Raw genomic sequence first — 21517 nt, forward strand, 5'->3', positions numbered from 1 at the left:
GGAAGGAGCTGGGGATGCGGGGGGGGGGGAGGTGGGGGGTCCTCTCCACCACCCACAGCCCCGGCCCCGCGGCCGCTGTTTACCCATAGACATGTTTGTGAGCCGCTTCCCTGCTCTGAAATCATTGGACAAAAGTCAAAAGCCGTAAAAATTTTCCATTATCCACAAGAGGGGCTGCTTTCCTGCCGGGGTTGTGACACACAGCACACACCAGCAGACCCTCGGAGGCGCTGTGCGCCCGTCTGTCCGTCCGTCCGCTCCAGGCCTCCCTCTGTGCAGAACGCAGCGCTGGCTCTGTGCGATCTCTCCCCACTGCGGGCAGCCGTTGCCCCGGAGCAGTGCAGGAGGAGCAGTCGTTCCTGTGCAACCCGCACAGGGATTCCCCAAATCCCTCACGCAGGGCGGTGTGAGCAGGGCTGCGCATCTGTTTAGGTGGGCAGCAGTGGCTCCGGTGTCCCCACGTGAAAGGGTCCTCAGGGATCAGATTTTGCAGCACTGGAGCAAAAACAGTGAAAATAATGGAGGTAATGATGGGGTTGGGGGAGCGGGGGGGGGCAGTCCCACTGCTGGCCCTGTATCTCGCAGGCTCGCACCCATCAGGGTGCAAACCCAGCCGTATCCCAGCTGTCCGACCCCATCCACGCTGGAGCTCCCACCACGTGGCTCCCAACACGCACAGCTGGGAGGTGGTGGAGGAAGAGCTGTTTTCCCGGAGCTGGATGGATGCCCGCGCTGTTAATCCGCAGCCCTCGGAGCACATTCTGTCCCTGCCAGCGCCGCCGCCGGCACGGGGGGGGGGGGGAGGGGAACCGACCCTGGGAAGGATGCGGCGGCTCAGGGCCACCCATGGGTGCACAGCATGCCGTGGCCTTCTGCAAGTGGCACCGGAGCGGAGCGGGGACGCAGCAGACAGACGGCAGCACGGAGGCTCTGGGCTGCGGGAGAAGGGCTTTGGAGCCGAGGCTGCAGAGCAGGGGATGCCAGCTCTGTCCCTGGGGGTATTTTTAGCCCTTCCGGGACTGGAGGACTTGTAAAGCCATCGCTGCGGCTTTCCAAGGAAGCCCTGAGGCTGTTACAAGAAGAGTTGCTGGAAAGATGGCTCCAGGGAGAAGCAGAGCACCGGGGGTGTGCATCTGCAAGCGTCATCACCATGAAGCATCTCCATCCTTGTCCCGAGGGGAGGCGAAGCAAAGGGAGGTTTGGGTAAAGGTGCATGGAGCACCTGTGGGTCCTGCGTGGCAGCGCTGGCACGGGGTGCAGCTCTGAACACTGAGCAAGGTCCAAAAAGCAAGAAAGGAAATGAAAACCCAAACAGAAAAGAAACATACAGAAGAAAAATACACACACAAAAAAAGGAAAACAAACAAAAAAAGAAGAAAAACAAACGAAACCAGGGGGAAAAGTCACATTCCAGCAGCAGTGTTTGTCACAGCACAGCCCTGGAGGACACTGTGGAACTCAGCCCCGTTTCAGACCTCAGCCCCACTTCAGACCCTCTGAGATCTGCTGTGCTCAGCAGGCACGGGGTGCAGAAGTGCAGCAAACCCGAAGCTCACTGTGAGCACAGTGGGCGCAGGAGCTGCACGACGGGGAACATCAACACTGCAGAAGCCGACGGGTGCTGCCATGGGGGTGGAAGGGGATGAGGCCACACGGAAGAGGAACAGTGGCACATAGCAGAGCAGCGCGCTGCTGAGCTCCGGGAAAGGGGAAGCAGCACTGGGGCACGCACCCAGCGTGACTCCAAATGCAAAAGCTGAGAGCTGCAGTTGGTTAAAAGAAATTTATTTCAGAGAAATCACCCCAACTGAAGTTGTACGAAAAGAGAAACGTCAGAGACAAAGAGTGGTCGGTATAAAAGTGGTCACTGATACAAACAATAGAAAATCCTCTGAGCAATGCCCAGCACCGGGGCTGGGGCTCTGCACAGGGGTCGGGGGGAACGCAGTCTCTGGTGGCTGCCCTGGAGGACCCACTCCAGCTTTTTTTCTTGTTTCCTCGGCCAACAAAGCACTGTGAGGGGCCACGTCTGTGCCACCCTGCAGGAGCGGCACCGAAACACCACCGCAGATCTCTGCTGCTTTGGGAATTACACAGCCCCAATGTTGGCCACGGGGGGCTCTGCAGCCCCCACCCAGCTGCCAGGCAGCTCCAGCCACCCCTGCAGCAGCTCCCGGCTCCCAGCCGTGCTCACCAGCAGCACAGTCTGCCTCACCCGGCCAGTTTTCTCCTTAGGAAACTGCAGTTCTGGAGAAGCAACTGCAGCAGCAGAGCTGCACCCGCAGCACCGCGGGGTCCAAACCCAGCACAGGATTTAAACATTCTCTGGATTCCCTGCAACACCTCCGAGCTCAAAGCTCTCCACAGCAGGAGGTGCTGGAGCACACATAGAGGAGCATCATCCCAGCTCCATCCGAACCCCAAAACGCTGGGGCGGTTCCAGCCCTTCAGACCCACAGGGCAGTGCCTGTGGTGGGGGCTCAGCGCTCTCACGCACCCACTGCCATCCTGCGGGCGCTCTGACTGCAGCCCAACGGTCACGATGCCATCAGCACTGCTCAGCAGGTCATGCAGCGCGGGCGGATGCCGTCTGAAGGTGGGTTCGGGTCGATCTGCAAAGCCAAACCCAGAGTCAGGACCCCCGGCAGCAGTGGGTGCATCACCCTGCACCACCCGCACGGCTCCTCACCTCAGAGTAGAGCGGAGGCGGTCGGAAGCGGAACTCCTGGATGTAGGCGAAGAAGGGCCCTTCCAGAACAGCCCCCAGCTCGCTGCGGCACGGCGGGGCCAGGCTCTGCTCGGCTGTGGGGCTGGGCACCACCGCTGAGTAATCAGGGGGGGCTGAAGAGAAGAAAGAAAAGCATCGAGGAATGGGGAACGTGCAGCTGAAGCGGCTTCAAACGTGCCGTTCCCCGATTCGTCGAGGCTGAAAACATGCCCTGCCCTCTGCTCACCTTCAGGCTGCTCAGGGATGCTGCTCAGCCAGTCCAGGGTGATGCTGTACTGACTGCTGACGCTGGACGTGCGGCTGCCAAACGGATGCAGTGGGATCGTCCCGATGACGAGCGGCAGCTCCAGGAGCAGCTTGGATGTGCCAGGAATATCCACACAGACCTGCAGGCAGTGGGGGGAACTCAGCTGTTGCGTTACTCCCACAGAGGGGCAGAGCTTTCCCGGGTGAAGGGAAGAAGGGAATTCTTGCAGTGGGACACGCAGGGAGACGCTCAGCACAAGACATGGCACAGAGCACCAACCTTGATAAGCACAGCTTTGGGAAGACGGGAACACCCAGCAGAGAGCTGAGCCGCACCGCGGTCCCCACGCAGCCCTCACCTTCAGGGCATATTCCACTTGGATGACGCGGCACTGCAGGATGGACGGCCCCACCGGAGGGATCTTCAGCGCCCGCCCGTGCCACACCTCGCGCTTCCCCGCAGCGATGGAGTCCCCGACGATGCTGGTCACCACTGACTTCTTCTGCTTCTTGGTGCCCCGAGCGATGAAGGTCTGAGTCTGAATGATGGCTGCTTTGGGCACCACCGCCCGGTTGGTGCAGTTGTCAATCTCAGCAAAGATAGGGATGACCTCACCTGCCGAGCAGACGCACATGTTGCAGACGGAGCCCAGTCCTGCCCCGAGGAATTCCTGCACGGGGGTCACCGGGGGTTCATCTGCCCGTTGGCACAGCGGGGACGAGCAGGTGACCCCAAGTCCCCTCCAGCCAAAGTTCACCCTGGGCGCCCGAGGGAGGTGCTCACCGGGGGTGTAGCCTTTGCGGTCGATCTTGGCAGTCACTGAGACCTGGCCACGATTGCAGTACCAGGCGCGGGCGAGTTTCTCCTTAGCACCCGCCTGGGGAGCCTGAAAAAAGGGACGGGCAGAGGCTGCTCAGAAAGGAACAATAAAACACAAGGCAAGCGCTTCCCTGGCACAGCCAACCTGCTGGGGAGCAGCACCGGCTCCTAGGAGCCTTATGCAAGATGCTGTTGCAATGCATTCCAGCTCCCGAAAAGCAGGAGGTGCAGCAGCCTCTGCACTCCTGGCGCCCATCCCCGCCGCATGGCGCACCCCTGACAAGCTCTGCTCGGGCACGGGGGCTCACCAGCAGCGCAGGGGTGTTGATGTCGATGGGTTCGATGACGGTGAACTCCTTCTTCACCTTTTTCACCGTGGCCCACGGCCGGTGCAGCTTGGCCTTCACCCAGTAGCGCACGCTGCCGTGTTTGCCCTCGAAGGACGTCGCCAGGGTCCTGGAAGCGAGAAGGAGTGACTGCGAGGGCTCTGCTTGCAGGTTTGTGGCGGAGCTGCCGTGCTCCCAGCAGCGGCTCTTCCCCTCTGTGTTAAGGAAACCATGAACTTACTCTGGGAGCTGGAAGGTGAAGGGGAACTCGTGCCTTCCTGCCTGCAGGACGGTGACTTCGCCGTTATCTGCGGGCAGAACAGACGGAGGGCGATTATCTCCCACCCGCGGGGCTCCGCGCCGGGATGGAGCACACGAAGGGGACGGGATCCTTCTGCCGGGGCTGCACCGCCAAACCGCCACAACGCGCCCCGCAACCCCACCCCGCTCAGCACGGGGTCCCGCAGCCCACCCGGCCGGGGGAGGCACGGCGGGGATCCCCACTGGGTGCGGGGTGCCGGGCCGGGGGCGCGCGGGGGACTCGGAGCCCGCAGCCGTACCTGGCGGGGCCAGCAGCGTGTCGCGGTGGCTGAGGAACTCCACCTGATCGCTGTAGCTCTGCGTGTAAGCGGTGCTGGAACCGGCGCTGCGCGATTCGGTCCAGTGGACGCGGGCGGCTCCGAGCGCCCGCAACCGGAGCGCCCCGCAGCGCGCGGCCCCCGCCAGCTCCAGCACCACGCGCCCCACCACCGTCTGCCCCGGGCTGAAGGCGGCCGGCGATCCCCGCTCCGCGCCCTCCAGCACGATCAGGAAGCGCTTGAGGCGATCGAACAGCATGGCGAGAGATGGCGGCTCCAACAACTCGCCCCGCCGCCGCCCAGCGCCGCTTTAAGTGCCCGGCGCGCCCCGGGGGCGGCCCCGGCGGGGCGGGACGGGACGGGACGGGGCGGCCCCGGCAGGCGCCGCAAAACAACGCAACGAGCATGTGCGGGCGGAACGGCCCCCCTCCCCCCCCCTCCCAGGGCTTCCTCGGACCTGCAGCCGTCCGGTGCCCGTCGCTGCGGAGCCTCGGGACCCGCTCACCCCCGTGGCGGTGCGGTGGGGACCCCACGACATGGGGGTGCGCGCCCCAAGGATGAACCCCTCGGGGCGGGAGCCGCACCCCTCCGCGGCCTCCCTCCCGTCCCCGCCGGGATCCCGACGCCCCACGGCTCTGCTCGCCCCGCGCCCGCAGCGCTGCACGTGCGGGGACCCCGCGCCCCTCCCGCAGCCGTTCGCAGGATCGCAGCTGGCTGCGGGCGGATCGCGGCGCTGGGCCGGGCCGAGTGGTGATGCGGGGAAAGCTGCTCGGGGCCGCGGCTCCGCTCATTTCTAAGAAATGAAGAACTGGCTCCCGTTCAGCTTGTGCAATGCGCGGTGAGCAACGCGTCCCCCCCGGGCCGTTCAAGCAGGCGAATGGCGGCTCTGCGCCGCCCTGCGCTGCGTTTGTGACAAATCTCACCCACGGGGCCTCGCTCTGCGCCCAGCATCGCTGCCGTGCAGTTGGGGTCAAAGCACGGCGGTGGGGAGCTGCGGGTCCGCAGTGCGAGGGCAGGAGCCGTGCTTCGTTATCTTTACGTGACCGTTTGCTGCCGTGAGCAAATATGAATCATTGCAAACGCTGCAAAGGAGCGCGGCGGCGGTGGGAAGAAGGAAGCGAGGCGCGTCCTGGCACAGCGGAGCTCCGGGAAAGCTGCGGGCGGCCCCCGCGGTGACTCAGCCTCACCCACGGCCGCAGCCCCCCCCCCTCCCATTCCCCGTGCCCTGGGGACCCACGGAGCTCTGCGGCCACGGTGCCACCCCGGCATTTTGGGAGCCCAAACCCAGCCCCGGCCTCAGCTGTGCGCATGGGGCCGGCCGCAGCCCCCCCGGCTGGGGCAGAAGGGGCACTGCTGGCGGAGTGCCGTGGGACCCAGCACCCCATGTGGGTGCACCCAGGGCCTCGCTTTTGCCCACGAAACCCTGTTGCCCCTTCCTTCCTGCTCGCACGCTCTGCCTGCGATGGCCCTGAGCACTTCTCCATGGCTTCTGTTTGGGAGCACAGCAGAGTCCCACGCTCACTGCTCTGCCAGGGAGCTGCAGATAAACCCAGTGAGCGCAGCACAGCACACTTATCTCCGCCCGGCTCGCTGCTGCGTTGCCATGGCAAACTCTGCATTTCCCAAACGTAGCCCAACTCATCAGGAAGCAACGAGGGAGCAGTCGTGGGACCCCCGGACGACAGCATATTTTCCTCAGCCCCTCTCTGTGCTGCTTGTGGCAGAGGCACAGAACAGGACCCGGCAGGACGGACACATGGGAGCAGTTGTGGCTGCAGAGCAGCGCTTCTCCCAGCCCACATCACTGCTGTGATCACAGACCCGTGTCCCCCACAAAGCAGAGAAGGAAGCAGTGTGCAGGTGATGCAATGGCACCCACAGGGCTCCCTGCTCCCCGCACAGCTGCCAGCTCCACGCTGCAAGAGCGCAGGGCCGGTGACTCCCCAGCCCTCGGCTGAAAGCCTTCCTCCAGGCAGCCCTATCCTGAATTGTTATGGGATGCTTTACACGCCTGCAGCTGCCGTGGGGCCACCTGTAGGCACAGCAGAGAAAGGCCGCCGCCGAAAAGACAGGAGCTCCGTAGTAATGAAGATGTTCAGAACAAGGTGGTAAGGCACAGTCATCTCGAAAAAGAGTGTATGGCCCTACAGTGCAGGCTGGAGACGAGCAGCTCCAGGCAGGCAGCGCCCATGTGACCCCTCCACCGGCAGCGAGGCTCTGCCTCTGGACAGTGAAATGCCCTCGTGGATTTCAGAGTCGGGGAAACCCCATGGCAGCAACGATGGTGGCACAGCGGCCGCAGCGGTGTCGCTGTCTGTGAGGCAGAGTTAATGAGCAGGTGGACAGCTGACAAGTCCCATGCCACTGGGCTCTGGATCATTTCATCCCAACTACACAAATAACTCAAGTGCCTTCTCCTCACGCAGCAGATCCAAGCAACACACCAGCCGGGCATGCGGCTCCAGCACCAGAAAACTGAAAACAAATATTTACCGAGCTCCTAAGTGCTCTTTCCACACTTGTGAACAGACCCCGTGTTTGCACTTCCCTGCGCAAACAGAACAAAAGCCACAAACCTTTGTGTTCACCAGCCTGGAGTCCACAGGCAGCCTCGCAGCAACCCTCGGCAGAGGTCAAGAGGCAGAACCCTGCTTGCAGATGGCACCGGCGCGAGGAGGGTGGAGATGTGCCCAGAGTGGGGCCTGCAGCCCGCGGGGTCCCGACCCACCGCGCGGCGGCACAGAGCCGCTCCCCAGCCCCAGCCTTACCGGGGATGAGCTGGCGGCGGCGGTTCAGGAAGGTCTGGAAGGCGGTGTAGTCGTGGTAGACGATGTTGAGCCCCACGCTGCGGCTCTCCAACCAGTGCACGATCGCACGCCCGCGAGCACAAACCTCCAACGCCCGCAGGCGCAGGGCACCGCGCAGCTCCAGCCGCACGCGGCCGTGCAGCAGCTCCCCGCTGCCGTAGGCTCCCCACGCTCTCCCGTCCTCCAGCTCCACCGCCAAGCTCCGCACGCGCCCCGGTGGCTGCATTGCTGCTGGCCCACTTTGCCCTGCGGCTCCGACGTGCGGCCCTCCAGGGGAAGGAAGGAAGAGCAAAGGCTGCACCGAAATCCCCTCTCTGCCCCTGCCCTGCAGGCTCCCAGGTGGGGCTCAGACTCTGCTTTGTGGTGACGCTTCAGCGTTGGCCTTGCGTGCGAGGCGGGTGCGGTGCCAAGGGGAGCTGAGGAGGTCAGCGACGGGGCTTTTAAAGCGAAGGAGGAGTAACGTCACTTCGTCTTATCTCCGAGCCGCAGCCGCTGTTGCTGTGCCGTGGGTACGTGCTGGTGGCTCCGTCTGCAGGGAGGAGTGTTGTGCTGGTTTTACACTGCGGGGTCTGTTTGGCCTTCCCAACTCAGGCAGTCCTGAGGCATTTCTGTGAGTGGTTGGAGGGGGGCTTAGAAAGCAAAGGTCCTTTCCCCAAAAGCCAGCAGAACTTTCTGTGTCTGAAACTGCAACAGGATCTACGTGAAAAGAAAGCAAACAACTGCAGCCCACCCCCAGCAGCAGCTCACCACCGAAAGCTGGTGCTCAGCATTTAACCCCAGGGAACAGTGGCTGTTTCTGCAGTAGCACAACAGGTAGCAATGCCAACTTATGGTCATTAAAAATATGGGACAGACCTGCAGCGTGTGCAAGTCCCTGTTACTACACCCAGTGAAGCAATCTATACGTTTGAATCTTGGTGTTTGCAAAATGCCAGCAAATGACACCATGAGGAGCAGCTGTGGGAATCTGCAAGGCTTGAGTACAGCTTCATTCACGTACACGTGGGACAAAGAGCAGCCCTTTCCCAAGAGATGTAATGTCAAATCTCAAGAGGAAAGCACAGGGAGTTTGTGGGCCACTGCTCACATACAGACTGCAGCAATTGGAAATGAGTTAGCAAGCCTGTTCTAATACTGCACTGCTGGCTCACAGCACACATGAATCAAATCCATCTGCACCAAAAGGCTGAGAAGAGCTTGTGAAGTGGCAGCTGTGACAAGGCAGCAGCTGGAGCTGCTCACTCGGCCTCCCTTTAAAATGCCTACATCCCCACCAGAGTTAGTGCAAGCTCAGCATTCAGGGAATCCCCAGGAGCTTATCAACTCAACAGAAATACTCTGCTTGTTGCTGGGAAAACAGCCCCGCTCATCATAAGCCGAGAGCGCTGCTTCTCCGCCCTCCTGTTCACTGACCTTTGGTTTCGGGCCTTGACACCAAAATCCAAACAGATAACACGGGATTCCAGCCCACACGCAGCCCTGACGCTTCTGATCTCTCGCCCTTCCCTGAGCTTCCCCCGCTCCCTCCTGCCCTGCACCCGCCTGGAGGCACTGCGTGGATCCTGCAGCTCCAGAGAGGTGTCACCCGTGTGTTTGGACCAATCCCCTGGTGTTTATTGCTGTCACAACACTTCGTGTCCTCATTCAACTCTTGAAATAAATGTTCACTGTAATAACACACAGCTGGGCCAGGAGCAGGGCCAGAACTGCAGCAGCAGAACAGCTGGGTAACACAACACAGGCAGTTGATGTTGCAGGAAGTTCTGGGCAAACAGGGAAAAGGGGGAGCATCACGGTGTAAGGAGCACCTTTCCCTGGGAGCAATATTCTTTCAGGGTCCCCAGCGGGACGCAGCTCACGTGGCAGTTTGCTGCTTGGATTTCTGCTGTGTCTCTGTGCTTGGGTGTGAACTCATCCTTCTGCTTGGTACTGAAGAAATTCTGCTGCTTCCAGGGCAGCACCAGGTGTGAGCGCTTCATCTGAGGAGAGAGCAGCACGTGGGCATGGGTGGAACATGAACTTCACAGGGTGGCTACAGCTTTGCTTTGCATAATCCCTCTTCCCAAACCTGCCCACGGTGAATGCTGGCCTGTTAACGCTGTACCTGCTGTAGCACATCTTCAGAGAGCCGTTGCTTCTGCTGTCTGTGTGGGACCAGCGTAGCCTGGGTGGTGCTGATGGGATTTTCACCTGTTCACAGGTTGCAGTCAAAAGACAATTCAAGGCAGTAAATTGGGAGGGAACGTCAGAAAAGCTTTGCAGTTTGTCTTGCAGTCACAGATCTGCAGACGCTCCATTAATGAGAGGCAAAGACAGACTTTGCAGTCAGCCCTGCAGGGCAAACCTTTGCCCAGCAAACAGCTGCGGACCGACAGCTCTCACTGAGGAGGTAAATGAAGAAATTCACGTGGAAGACATGGGAATATCATTCCACATGCTGGGTATGAAGGCAGTGACAAGGGCAATTTTGACTGCTATCTGCTCCGCATCTAAAGCAAATGTCTTAAAAACACACACAGCACGAAGGGACCTCGCTCAGATGCAGGCTGTTGGCCATCAGGAACAGTGCCAGAGGAGGATTTTAATGCCTCCCACGACCAGCTCAAACTGCATCTCTTCCTGAGGTTGCAAAAGCACAGCTTTTAATTCAAATCCTCCCCCAAATACAAAGTAAATTCAGAAAACAAATATAGCAAGGGAGAAAGGTCAAGCCTCTGGTTTGTGTCCCAGAAAACATTCATGCCACCACCTGAACATGTTAACAATTCCTACACAATAGGAGCGAGTGACTGCAGTGACAAAGAAGTGAGCTGTCACCTGGGGAGGTGAAAGGGCCTGAAATGAGCAGTCGCCCCATGCAGCAGGGGGCTGAGTGTGGCTGTTCTGCCCGATTTCAAAGTACTGGCTTTGTTTTCCTAATGACACTGAAGCTGCACCCATGCCTGCCTGCCATCTTCAACCCAAGATATTTGAGCTGCTTCCTTTCCCAGAGCACCAGGCACTGCTTTTCCTTGCACAGACCCAGGAGAACCTCGCAGGCTTCCTCCAGCACCAGGACAGCCTGAGCAACCTTACTGTGGTAGCAGAAGGGGATGTGGCTGTCACGGTGGCTCTTGCTGTCTCCTGTCACCCTCTGGGGCTGCAGTGGTGGCTGGTAGTCTGAGTGCTGTGTTGTGCTGAAGAAACAGGAGCCTGAAAGGTCATCTCCTAAGCAGACATTGCTTCCATGTTTCTGCAGCAGCAAGTCAGGCTTCGGTGAGAAGTTCCACCTGCCAGCCTACAGAACACAATGGCTGGCTGTAACAGAAGTAGGCTGGAGCTGGGAAAGGTGCCCTGTGTCACATCACACCCCCACGCAGCCCAGAGGCTCGTGTTGCCAGCCAGCATGGAAAGGGGAGAATGGACAACAGAGGCCTAGGAAAGTGCTTAAAAACAGACAGCCTGTCCTCCAGATAAACACCCACACAGCAAGGATGGGAACAGACCTCTGGGTAGAAGAGCTGTGTCGTGGTAATTCTTGCCAGTGCACGATTTCTCTCTGGGTCTTCATCACCTCTGGGGATGGATGAAGTGTTTTTGTTCAGACAGGCAATAGCTACAGGCTCTGGCAAAGGCGAGAGTGAAGGATGTAGCTGTTGAACCTGCTAGGAATGAAAACCTGAACCCCACACTGTGAGGATACTGGCACTGAGTATGTAATAACAATAAAACGTTAAAAACAGAAATTCACGTACGAATGATAGTCATGTATTACACCTTTTGTCTACATTATTAAGGCCAAGTGATAAAAAACACTGTTCAGCTGGTTATAAACCTTAGCAGAGGTCTGCATGCTGTCTTTGCATCACCTTACCTGCATTATGTACTGGAAAGAGCTCTGACATCGAGGTGGAGAACCTGGTGAGACCATCCCCTGGCCGCACGTTTGTGTGATGAATCTGGAAGGCAGCACATTCCTTGTCATAGAACCTGCAAGATAACAGATCTGAGCTGCTTAAATAGCAATGCTCATCAGAAGGAGCAGCTGCTGGGATGCTCGTCAGCCTATCCTGCTGAATACCTGTGCTCCCTTTTGCCCGGGGCAGTGTAGGCATACTTCTGCTCGCTCACAGATCCACTGCTTCTGGGATCCCCAAATTTTATACGAGATTTGTGCTGAAGGGAAGCAAACAGAGCTATGAAACTGCTGCTCAAAGCACGATCCCTTTGTTTCCCACCTCTGTCTTTCCATCTGCTGTTTTTTCAGTTGCACAGGACAGAATTCAACATGGCAAGGTGCTGAAAACCGTGTCTTGGTCATCCCCAAATTCATGGTGTTACCTTCTTACTTGGCTTTGCAGGTGGACCGTGTTCACCTTTAAACTGCATTTGATGAGAAGTGTGGTAATAGGGCCGTCCATCCCCTTTAATAATGGGAGCACATCCTGCAAACGGCCAGAAGGGGAACTGGTGTTATTTAAAACAAAACAATACAACACAGCTCTATTTACACTTGTAAGGAAATATGACTGAGATTAAAGCTATACTCTCAAGACAGCGGCTCCCAAATTGATTCAGCACCGCTGAATGGCAGAGCATTTAACACCAGATTAAAACTGCAGAACGTGGATGTGGTGCATCAGAAGCAGTGCAGCTTTTGAGTGAGAACAGCAGCACCCGAGGGACTGCAAGCGGAGATGTTTGCTGCTGGGAACGCTTGGCACCCTTGGCTGAAGCCGTTTTATGAGCATCGGGTTGATTAATTCAGTCATAAAACGAGAAGGCAGAACATCCTCCCGGCTTTAATGGTTGGCAGCGTGGTTCTGAGCCCGGCCACCGCCAGTCCGTGCTGGGGATCCCGGCAGCCTCTGACGCCGGAGCTCTCACCGCTGTGGGAGTGACGCGCCCTGGCAGCGGGACGGACCTCGTGCGCTGGATACGAGGTGCTGTGCACTGAAGGAGGGAGCCCGATTTTCTCCCTGTCTCCACAAAGAACTCCGTCGCTGCTCTGCTGCGCTCTGGGCAGGGCGGGCTGCGGGGGGGGGGCTGCGGGGCAGGGGAAGCTGTCCTTCATCGCCGAGGAGCAGATGCGAACGCGGGGGTCTGCGTGCATTCGGACGCACGGCGCCGGGGCGAGGCCGGGGCTGCGCTGCCGCAGGGGCCGCTCCGGGAACGCCAGGCGCGTCTCCGAGCAGCGCGCGCCGCCCTCGGCCCCGCTCCGCCCCAACACGGCCCCGCTGCGGGGCGGCTCGGCCGGCGTCGGCCTGCGATGCCCCCAGTAAGGGGGGAACTGAAGGTGAGAAAATGGCCGACCGTCGTCCCGGGAGCCGCCGCGGGCAGCGCCCGGCTGCGGGTGGGAGGCCCACGGGAACGGAACGGCAGCGAGACGAGGCGGGATCGGGGTCCGGGCCGCCATCCCCGCGCGTAGGCCGCGTCACCGTGGCGACGGCGCCGCCCTCCCGGCATGCCTCGCGCGGCGGCCCGGCACGGGGGCGTTGCTATGGCGGCGGGGGCCCTGGACGCGCTGGTGGCGGCGCTCGAGTCGCACCGCGGCCGGGACCGCGCGGTGAGTGCGGGCGGAGCGGCCCTGCGGCGGCCCTGCGGCGGCCCTGTGCCTCACCGGCCGTTCTCCGCAGGTCCGCGCTCTGTCTTATGGCTGCCAGCTGGCGGGCGGCGCGCTGGCCGGGACGCGGAGCCCCGCCGAGGGGCTGCCCGGGAGCCTCCTGGCCGTGTCCGCCCAGCTGAGCTCCTGCCGCACCGTCCTGCGCCTGCTGGACGACTTGGCCATGCTCAGCTACAGCCGCGCCTACGGGCTGGGGCCCAAGGTGAGCGCGGGCCGCGGGGCGCGGCGGGAGGAGGCCGCTGGGCCGCGGGCATCGGGGCGCGTCCGTGTCCGTGTCCGTGTCCGTGTGCTCCCCGCAGGACGAGGACGCGCTGGTGCGAGGGCTGTCGGTGCTCCGCAACGTGGCCGACCAGCTCTACTACCCCTGCGAGCACGTCGCCTGGGCGGCCGACAACGGCGTCATCCGCGGCCGCTCCCGGCGCTGGTGGGCGGCCAGCACGGCGCTCTGGGGGCTCTCGCTGGTGCTGGGCACCCTGCGGTGAGCGCCGGCCCTCGGCTCGGATCCCCGCCGCTGCTCTGCAGCAGTGACTTCAGTTTGCTTCCTTTCCAGATCCCTGAGAATCCTGTTCCGGTTAAGAAAGAAGCTGAGGCAGCAGAAGCGGTATGATTCCTCTCCCTGCTTCTACACCTGTTATCACCTGAATATTTTTATTTATTCTCGTTCGTGAGCTGTAATTGCACGGAATTGTAGGATGATAAGATCGTAGGATCACAGGCTTGGGCTGGAAGGGACCTCAGAGCTCATCGGGTTCCAATCCCCTGCCTCAGGCACGGTTACAGCTGTTAGATCACATCGCCCAGGGCCCCATCCACCCCGGCCTTAAACACCTCCAGGTACAGTACACCATCACTAATACTATGTTTGTTTCCAGTGCTCCGCCTTCACCACAGAGTCAACAGAAAATGCGAGCCCAAGCGAAGGCTGAAGTTCTGAGCATCATCAGTAACTTGGCAGATCTCTGCAATGCCATCCATTGGCTGCCACCGGGGTTCCTGTGGGCCGGACGGTTCCCTCCGTGGTTAGTGGGGCTCCTGGGGACCATCTCCTCCCTGATTGGTATCTACCAGGCATCTGGAAAGGGCAGTTCTGGAGCTGCGTGAGCTATAATTAAGCTTCTTAAACCCAAGTTTAATGTGGTAAGAAGGTATTTAATGAGGCAGGCTGGATGTTAACTTTCCTGCATGCCAATGATTCTAATTCCATGAATCCTGTAATTGAGAGTGTAATCAGAAGCTCTGTTACAGAGAGGGTTACTTATGGCTGACAGATTTTATTCATAGAAATCTTTTGGGTGAATCCTCTGAAAATCAGAATCTGATAGGATTGATAACAGAGGAAAAAAAGGTTGTGGTCGCTTCCAGCCTTCCTGTACTTCAAAAGACAGCTGGAACCCCCCAGTCCCCGCTCTCGTGTAAAAGAGCACAAAGTGTTTGGTGGAAAAATGGCCGTGATTGTTTGACTCAGAACTTCCAGAGGATGGATTCGGTGAGTTCCAGCTCCAGGCCCAGCACCTGGTGCTTCCCTGAGCCACAGAGCTGACCGTGATGGTGGAAGCTTCTTGTCAGAGGTTTTGGTGTCTGAGCCCACAGCAGCTGATCCCCCAAACACAGACAGGAGCGGGTGGCAGAGGGAGGCTGGTGGGTGGCAGCTCCTTGTGACTGCTGCATTTCTTTAGAGGCCATAGGGGAAATAGCAGCAGCTGTATGCAGTGCCTTGCCAAGCTTTCTTCCAGCTTTTCTACCCGAGGAGAAACCAGAACAAGCCAAAAGGTGCTCTGAGGCTCGGGCTGTGCCTTTGTGGAAGGCCACCGGGTGGAGCTGTTCCACCGAGCTCTGCGAGAGCCGCCGGGCTTGGAAAAGAAAAAAAGGAAAAAATGTTGTTGATAATTTTTGAAATAACTGGTGAAACCAATGCACGAGTGAGTTTTACAATCATATCTTTAAACGGTGCCAATAATAAATGAGAGAAATGCTTCAAAGGCGGCCTTGGGTCATCATTACTTCTGATAAGTGGACAAACATCATTTATCTGGCTTCAGAAAGCCCCAAACTGTTTCCAGGCAACAGAAGACATTGGTGCTGTGCTGCTGCAGCGCCCACGGGCAGGCAGAGACCATCTGTTACCCATCTTCCTTCAAGTGGAAGTGATTCAGAGCACCTCACTGCTGGAGGTTTTCGCAGAGATGGGTCTTTTGGAAGCAGCCGTGCTCCATCTGAGCAGCGTTGTGTCCCGTTGCCCAGTGCCGCGTGGCTCACCTCATGGGATGGGATGTTTGGCTTTTGTGTGCGTGTAACAAAGAGCAGAAGCTGCCTCCTGCCTCTGTGCTGGGCCCATAACGAGGCGTTGGTGCTCTTTGCTCTTTGCCCTTTGCCCTGTCCTTGCTGCCTTGGCTGGCTGTTTTCCTGGACCTGGACCAGCGCTGCCTTTGCTCACAGTTTGGTGGCTGATCTGGGAGCAGCTGCATGCAGCGCCGCTTGGAGCACTGGCAGCTTCTGTCTGCAAAGGATTCGTGTTTTCTGCAGTCTCAGACAGCTGGAACATCTGATACAGCTGCAGCTGCTGCCCAGTCCTGTCCTCAGCTGGCACCAGCTATTGCAGCTGAGTGTTGATTTTTAACAAGTTTTTTTTTTCCTAAATGAGCACCTTTTTGCTGAACCACCCCTTCGGGACAGGCTGCCCTGCTCAGCACGGGGCAAGGTGTAGCTGTAGTGATTCAAAACAAGCTGTACCTGTGTAAACCTCTGATGCAGAAGCAATAAAACTAAATCAAGCTTTAAACAAAGACAAAGGATGCTATCAGCTGGCTTAAGCACCCTTGCGTTACGCATTTTCTCCTCAAGCAATTTCCAATCGCAGACGGGAAAGTGCAGGAGGGTTTCGGGTCCGGAGCTGTTTGAACTCGGAGGGTTCGGTCCCAAACTTGCTCGCGTTCAGCTCCCTCGTGGTGGCTGCTGCTGACCGCCGGCTCAGCTGACGCTGTTTTGCACGAGGTCTTGTGAGAGAGCAGCTGCTCCTCCGTGGGAAGCAGACGCTGCTCGTTGCTGCTCTGCTCAGCTCTTGCTTTGCTCCATGCAGGAAAACATTTGCTGAGCAGGGACAGATTGTTCCGGCCGTGACCTCACTCTGTCAGCAAGCTGAGATGTGAAAAGGCATTAACAGATAGCGTGGGCTTTGCAGCGAGCTGCTGATAGCAGCTCAGAACCGCGGCTCCCGCTTTACGGCCCCTTTATAGCACGGTGACTCAACGAACAAAGCCGAGACCGGGCTTTACGAGCGTCAGATCTGGCGTGCCGCTCCCCTACGGGCTCCGGCTCCCTTCTGTGGAAGGGAGGGGTGCCGTGCCCAGGAGGAGCGCTCGGCTGCGGGTGGGGAGCGCTGCCGGCCGGATCGCAGCGCACGTGGGGGCCGCCGCCGCCGGCAGGGAAGGGGTTAATGAGCGGCGCATGCGCACGGGCGGCCTTGGGCTCCCATTCACAAAGAACGGCCCGAGAGCGCCGCGGCCGCCGATTGGCTGGCCGGCCGGGGGGCGGGGCCAGCGCCGGGGCGGCCACGCGGCGGCAGAGTGCGGCGGCAGAGCGGAGTGGGGAGCGCGTCCCGTCCGGTCCGGTCCCGTCTCGGAGCTGAGCCTCGGTAAGGCGTGCGGTTGCGGGGCGGGAGGAGCGCGGGGAGCACCCGTCACCTCCGCGTCTTGCGCCGTGCTCCTTCCCGGACCGCTCGGTAGCGGCTGGGTCCGTGCCCTTACCGTCGGGCTCCGCGCTCACCCCGCCGGCTCCCTCACGGCCCTCCGCCGCGGCCCCGCGGTTCCCTCGGTAGCGTCCGAGCGTTCGCCGCTGACCCTCCGGCGTTCCCACGCAGAGCAGCTCGCCGCGATGTCCGTCAGCAGCCACGAGAACCGGAAATCCCGCTCGAGTTCGGGCTCCATGAACATCCACCTCTTCCACAAGCCGGGCCACGCCGACAGCCTCCTCACCCACCTGAACCTGCTCCGCAAGAGGCACCTCTTCACCGACGTGGTGCTGCGGGCGGGGAACCGCGCCTTCCACTGCCACCGCGCCGTGCTGGCCGCCTGCAGCCGCTACTTCGACGCCATGTTCAGCGGCGGCCTGAAGGAGAGCAGGGACGCAGAAGTCAACTTCCACGATTCCCTGCACCCCGAGGTGCTGGAGCTGCTGCTGGACTACGCCTACTCGGCCCGGGTGCTGATCAACGAGGAGAACGCCGAGTCCCTGCTGGAGGCCGGGGACATGCTGCAGTTCCAGGATATTCGGGACGCTTCGGCCGACTTCCTGGAGAAGAACCTCTACCCCGGGAACTGCCTGAACATGCTGCTGCTGTCCGACGCGCACTGCTGCGAGCGGCTGCTGGAGCTCTCCTGGAGGATGGCGTTGGCCAACTTCACCTCCCTCTGCAAGACCGAAGACTTCCTCCGGCTGCCCAAAGAGAAACTGCTGGAGTTGGTGGAGAGCGAAGAGCTGGAGGTGGAGGACGAGACCCTGGTGTACGAAGCTGTTATGGGCTGGATCCGGTACGATCTGCCCCGGCGGCACGAGGTTCTGCCCGAGCTGCTGCGCTCCGTGCGCCTGGCCCTTCTGCCCGAGTCCTACCTGCGCAAGCAGGTGGCCTGCGAGAAGCTGGTGATCAGCCACAAGCTGGGGGAGGAGATCGTGGCCGACGCCGTGCGGTGCAAAATGAAGATCCTGCAGAACGACGGCGTGGTGACGGGGTGCTGCGCCCGGCCCCGCAAGGTCAGCCAGGCCCTGCTGCTGCTCGGCGGCCAGACCTTCGTGTGTGATAAGATCTACGTGCTGGACCACAAAACCCGTGAGATCATTCCCCGCGCCGACATCCCGAGCCCTCGCAAGGAGTGCAGCGCCTGCGCCATCGGCTGCAAAGTGTACATCACGGGTGGGAAGGGCTCCGAGCACGGCGCTTCCAGGGACGTCTGGGTGTACGACACGCTGCACGACGAGTGGGCCAAGGCTGCTCCCATGCTGGTGGCGCGGTTCGGCCACGGCTCCGCGGAACTGGACCACTGCCTGTACGTGGTAGGAGGGCACACGGCAGTGAGCGGGGCCTTCCCGGCCTCTCCCTCCGTGTCTCTCAAGCAAGTGGAGCATTACGACCCCCAGCTGGACAAGTGGTCCTTGGTGGCCCCTCTCCGGGAAGGCGTCAGCAACGCCGCCGTGGTGGGGGCCAAGAAGAAGCTGTTTGTTTTCGGCGGCACCAGCACCAACCAGGAGAAGCTGCCCAAGGTGCAGTGCTTCGATCCCTGCCAGAACCGCTGGACGGTGCCCTGCAGCTGCCCGCAGCCCTGGCGATACACGGCGGCGGCGGTGGTGGGCAGCCACGTCATCGTCATCGGGGGGGACACGGAGTTCTCCGCCAGCTCCGCTTACCGCTTCCACAGCGACACCTTCCAGTGGTCCAAGTTTGGGGACGTGACGGCGAAGCGCATCAGCTGCCGCGCCGTCACGTCGGGCAACAGGCTGTACGTGGTGGGGGGGTACTGCGGGGCGCAGCGCTGCAAAACCTTGGACTGCTACGATCCCTCATCCGACACCTGGAGCAGCGTCACCACGGTGCCTTACTCCCTCATCCCCACCGCCTTCGTCAGCACCTGGAAGTACCTGTCTGCCTGAAGAACGGCTTGTGTCGGCCCGGAGCTGCTCTGGAGCTGTGCTGCGTGAGGCTGAGCCCCGAAGGGCTGCGCTGCGCTCCTGCAGCTCTCCCAGAAGCATCGGCTCTGGCCACGAGCTTCGAGGCTGGAGCTGAAATGCTGCGGGAAGGCGAGTATAAATAACGCGACGCTGAACCTGGCATCCTCGTCCTTCCACTGAGTCTCGGCCTATGCAAAGATTTTGGGGAATGCTCGCTGTGAGCAGGATTGGGTGTCCTGGTGCAGAAAGCTGTCTGAGCCCAGTGCTGGGGGAGCCCACAGGGAGACGGCGGCTGCTTTTAGCACTGCTTCCTCGTCCTGGTGCCACAGTTAATCTGCTGGTGGCACCCAAATGTCCTGTGGGACGTGAGGGCTGAGGGCCGGTGCCAGAATAAGATTATAGCTGGGGTTTCAGTCCCAGAACGGTCGGTAATTGCCTTTGTAAGACAAGCCCTGTCTACATATAAACACAGGGTTTATCCACTTCTAATTATTCTCTGGCGTCCCCTCTGTGCCATTTCTTTCCTGCTACGCAGCAATTAACTTCTTAAAAACTTGTGACCAGAATTAAACTCTTCTAGACGCTGCAGGGAGAAAAGATGCCGGTGAATCACAGATCCCTGCAGTGTCTTTGTTTGCTTTTTCCCCTTAGAAGAGATCTGCTGCTCGCACCAAGCGGTGTGATTAAATATTCTGTAACACCTACAGAAGATTCTGGGCTGCAGAGGGGAGCGAGCATCGTTCCACAGGCACAGAATTCTCTGCCGATTGCAAGAGCTGAGGACGCTCCAGGGCTGGGGGTGGGGAGAGGGGACCGGGTTCCATCCTCACGTTCTCAGCCCAGAACCCAGGCGATTCTTTTCTGCTTCTTTCTTTCACTCTTTTAAGTGGTCTTTACTGGGAAAGACAAAGGAAGCTCTTGAGCAACTGGCAGCTCCGGGCCGCTCCGCTGCCTGCGACTTGGAACGCAGTCAGCACCAGATGCAGTTGCCTGTAATGTCGTAGCACGTGACAGCACTTTGCCCACGGGCTGCTTCTGCACATTTTTTATACAGCAGTTGTGTGTGTTTATTACTCAGCCTGGAGCTGCCTCAATAAACCTGAATGAATCCCGCTCTGTCCCGTGCTGTTCTGTGTGCTGAAGCCGTAATTCCTCCCAGCCCACGTTTTTCGGTTGGCGGAAGTTGTGAGCATCGTCCCCTGCTGCTGCCCGGCCCCTGGGCACGGCTCCGCTCTCCCTGCGTCTTTGTGACACGGGGAAGCTCAGAGCTCACGCTGCCTTCCTGCAGGACACACAAACCTGTTCCCAGCGCCGAAGTCGAAGCTGTTCTCTGCCCTTGCCTGGTGCTACAGCAGAGCTGTTTCCTCGCCGCCAGAAAAGAGCCGCTGCTTCCCAGGCTGCGCAGCAGGAAGGCACCGCTGCGGGGAGGGGGGAGGGACGAGGCGGAGGAAATGGCACCGAGGGCGCAACCAGATGTCTCACCACAGAAGCACGGTTTGGGTGTGAGCAATTATTCAATTCCGGAGTTGAATAAATCAATGTCACGACCGTTCCCAGCTGCTCGTATAGGCAAGAACTGGCAGGACTGGAAGGAAGAGAGCCGCCCCGTTTGCGGTGGCTGAAGATAAAATGACTTCATTTCCATCCTGCTCTCTGCCGCCTCTGCCCTTTGCAGCCCCAGGTCGGCACTTTTCCCCCTTTTCCGCTGCTGTGCTTCCCCTCCGCTCTGCGCAAATCCCAAAGGGAGTTTTTTGTGCAGCAGCCCGCACAGCGCCCTGCGAGGCCGGCCGGGCGCAGCGCACGGCAGCTGCCGGCATCGCGGCGCGGGATGGGGGAGAGGCAGAGAGCGGAGCTGGGAGCAGGAAGCAGCTCCTTCCTGTCAGCGGGCCGGGAGCTGCTTCACCTTTATTACAGCTGCAGCTACTCCTGAGGGTCGGACAAAGTCCGATTTTGCCCAGCAACACAGCGGAGCTGAGCTTTCGCTGCCGGCCCTTTGAGCTGCAGCTGCTTTATTTATTCTGCCGAGCCATAAACGGCGGCTCCCAACCACATCCGGCTTTTGCAGCGGGGACGGAGCTGCTCGGAGCCGCAGGTCTCCCCCTCCCCGTCCCGGCGCTGGGATCCAGCAGAGCCGCACTCGCAGCGCCGGGGCCGCTCGGAGCAGCCCTTCTGCTGGGGGCTTTGCGAGCGTCTGCGAATCGTTTTCTCGTCTCAGACTGCGCTGCCAGCAAAGCGCTTCTCAGGGAGCAGCAGCTCCTGCAGCACACCTGGGCTGCTCTGCAGCAGCTGCCGCGAAGATTGCAAGAGCCTCATTGCCTCCATCCCTGCCTCCACCAGCTGGCACACAGCCCCGCTCCCCCCCACCTCCCCTGCTAGGAAGCAGTTCCCAGTTTCTGGGGAAAACCAGACTCCTTCCCTCGTGCAGCTCTGCACAGCACAGACCTGTTTTCCCAGTCTGACATTTCCATGCGTTAATCCGATCACTGCTCCAGTGCCAGGGTGAGAAAATGTAGGCTGATGGGGCTGCAAGTGAAGTGAGTCTAGAGGTCAGTTTTGTTACCAGGACAAAAATCGTGCTGAATTGATGTAACCCATTTAGAATCTAAACCTAGCTCACACCTGGGCCTCTCCTCCTGCTTTGTGGCTGCACCTCTCCAGCTGCAGGAGTCAGACCTCCACCTACAGCCACGTCTGGAAGAGGTAACAGATGGGCATCCTGGCACAAAGCACAGCCAGAGCCCTACAAACCAAG

At 59.9% G+C, this 21517-nt stretch overlaps 4 protein-coding genes across 7 annotated transcripts; 2 read left to right on the forward strand and 2 right to left on the reverse strand.

Annotated features, from left to right (window-relative positions):
* Positions 1 to 1769: 1769 nt before the first annotated feature.
* ARRDC2 (arrestin domain containing 2) lies at positions 1770 to 7839 on the reverse strand. 4 transcript variants are annotated; one of them, XM_052699800.1, is made up of 8 exons: positions 7467 to 7839; positions 4362 to 4428; positions 4103 to 4250; positions 3759 to 3861; positions 3334 to 3590; positions 2955 to 3114; positions 2690 to 2841; positions 1770 to 2612 (listed from the first exon to the last, which is right to left on the reverse strand). In XM_052699800.1, the coding sequence occupies exons 1-8, from the start codon at positions 7729 to 7731 to the stop codon at positions 2559 to 2561; spliced, it is 1206 nt and encodes a 401-aa protein (XP_052555760.1). In that variant the 5' UTR covers positions 7732 to 7839; the 3' UTR covers positions 1770 to 2558. The 4 variants fall into 4 exon arrangements, with proteins under 4 accessions (XP_052555760.1, XP_052555757.1, XP_052555756.1 ...); XM_052699797.1 differs by having other exon boundaries at positions 2690 to 2885; XM_052699796.1 differs by lacking the exon at positions 7467 to 7839 and adding an exon at positions 4681 to 5029 and having other exon boundaries at positions 2690 to 2885.
* Positions 7840 to 7874: 35 nt separating this feature from the next.
* TEX45 (testis expressed 45) lies at positions 7875 to 12915 on the reverse strand. The gene is made up of 9 exons (XM_052699795.1): positions 12372 to 12915; positions 11826 to 11929; positions 11566 to 11660; positions 11359 to 11474; positions 10991 to 11109; positions 10581 to 10782; positions 9610 to 9695; positions 9314 to 9484; positions 7875 to 8189 (listed from the first exon to the last, which is right to left on the reverse strand). Exons 1-9 carry the CDS (start codon positions 12898 to 12900, stop codon positions 8136 to 8138), a joined length of 1476 nt encoding a protein of 491 aa, XP_052555755.1. The 5' UTR covers positions 12901 to 12915; the 3' UTR covers positions 7875 to 8135.
* Positions 12916 to 12958: 43 nt separating this feature from the next.
* On the forward strand, positions 12959 to 15086 carry PEX11G (peroxisomal biogenesis factor 11 gamma). The gene is made up of 5 exons (XM_052699801.1): positions 12959 to 13050; positions 13121 to 13309; positions 13407 to 13585; positions 13658 to 13708; positions 13980 to 15086. The coding sequence occupies exons 1-5, from the start codon at positions 12985 to 12987 to the stop codon at positions 14206 to 14208; spliced, it is 714 nt and encodes a 237-aa protein (XP_052555761.1). The 5' UTR covers positions 12959 to 12984; the 3' UTR covers positions 14209 to 15086.
* A 1535-nt stretch (positions 15087 to 16621) lies between these two features.
* On the forward strand, positions 16622 to 19340 carry LOC128088896 (ectoderm-neural cortex protein 1-like). Its single transcript, XM_052699794.1, has 2 exons — positions 16622 to 16738; positions 16964 to 19340. Exon 2 carries the CDS (start codon positions 16978 to 16980, stop codon positions 18745 to 18747), a length of 1770 nt encoding a protein of 589 aa, XP_052555754.1. The 5' UTR covers positions 16622 to 16738; positions 16964 to 16977; the 3' UTR covers positions 18748 to 19340.
* Positions 19341 to 21517: the final 2177 nt, after the last annotated feature.

This window comes from Tympanuchus pallidicinctus, unplaced genomic scaffold (assembly GCF_026119805.1).
Source record: "Tympanuchus pallidicinctus isolate F22 unplaced genomic scaffold, pur_lepc_1.0 scaffold38, whole genome shotgun sequence".
Taxonomy (NCBI): Eukaryota; Metazoa; Chordata; class Aves; order Galliformes; family Phasianidae; genus Tympanuchus; species Tympanuchus pallidicinctus.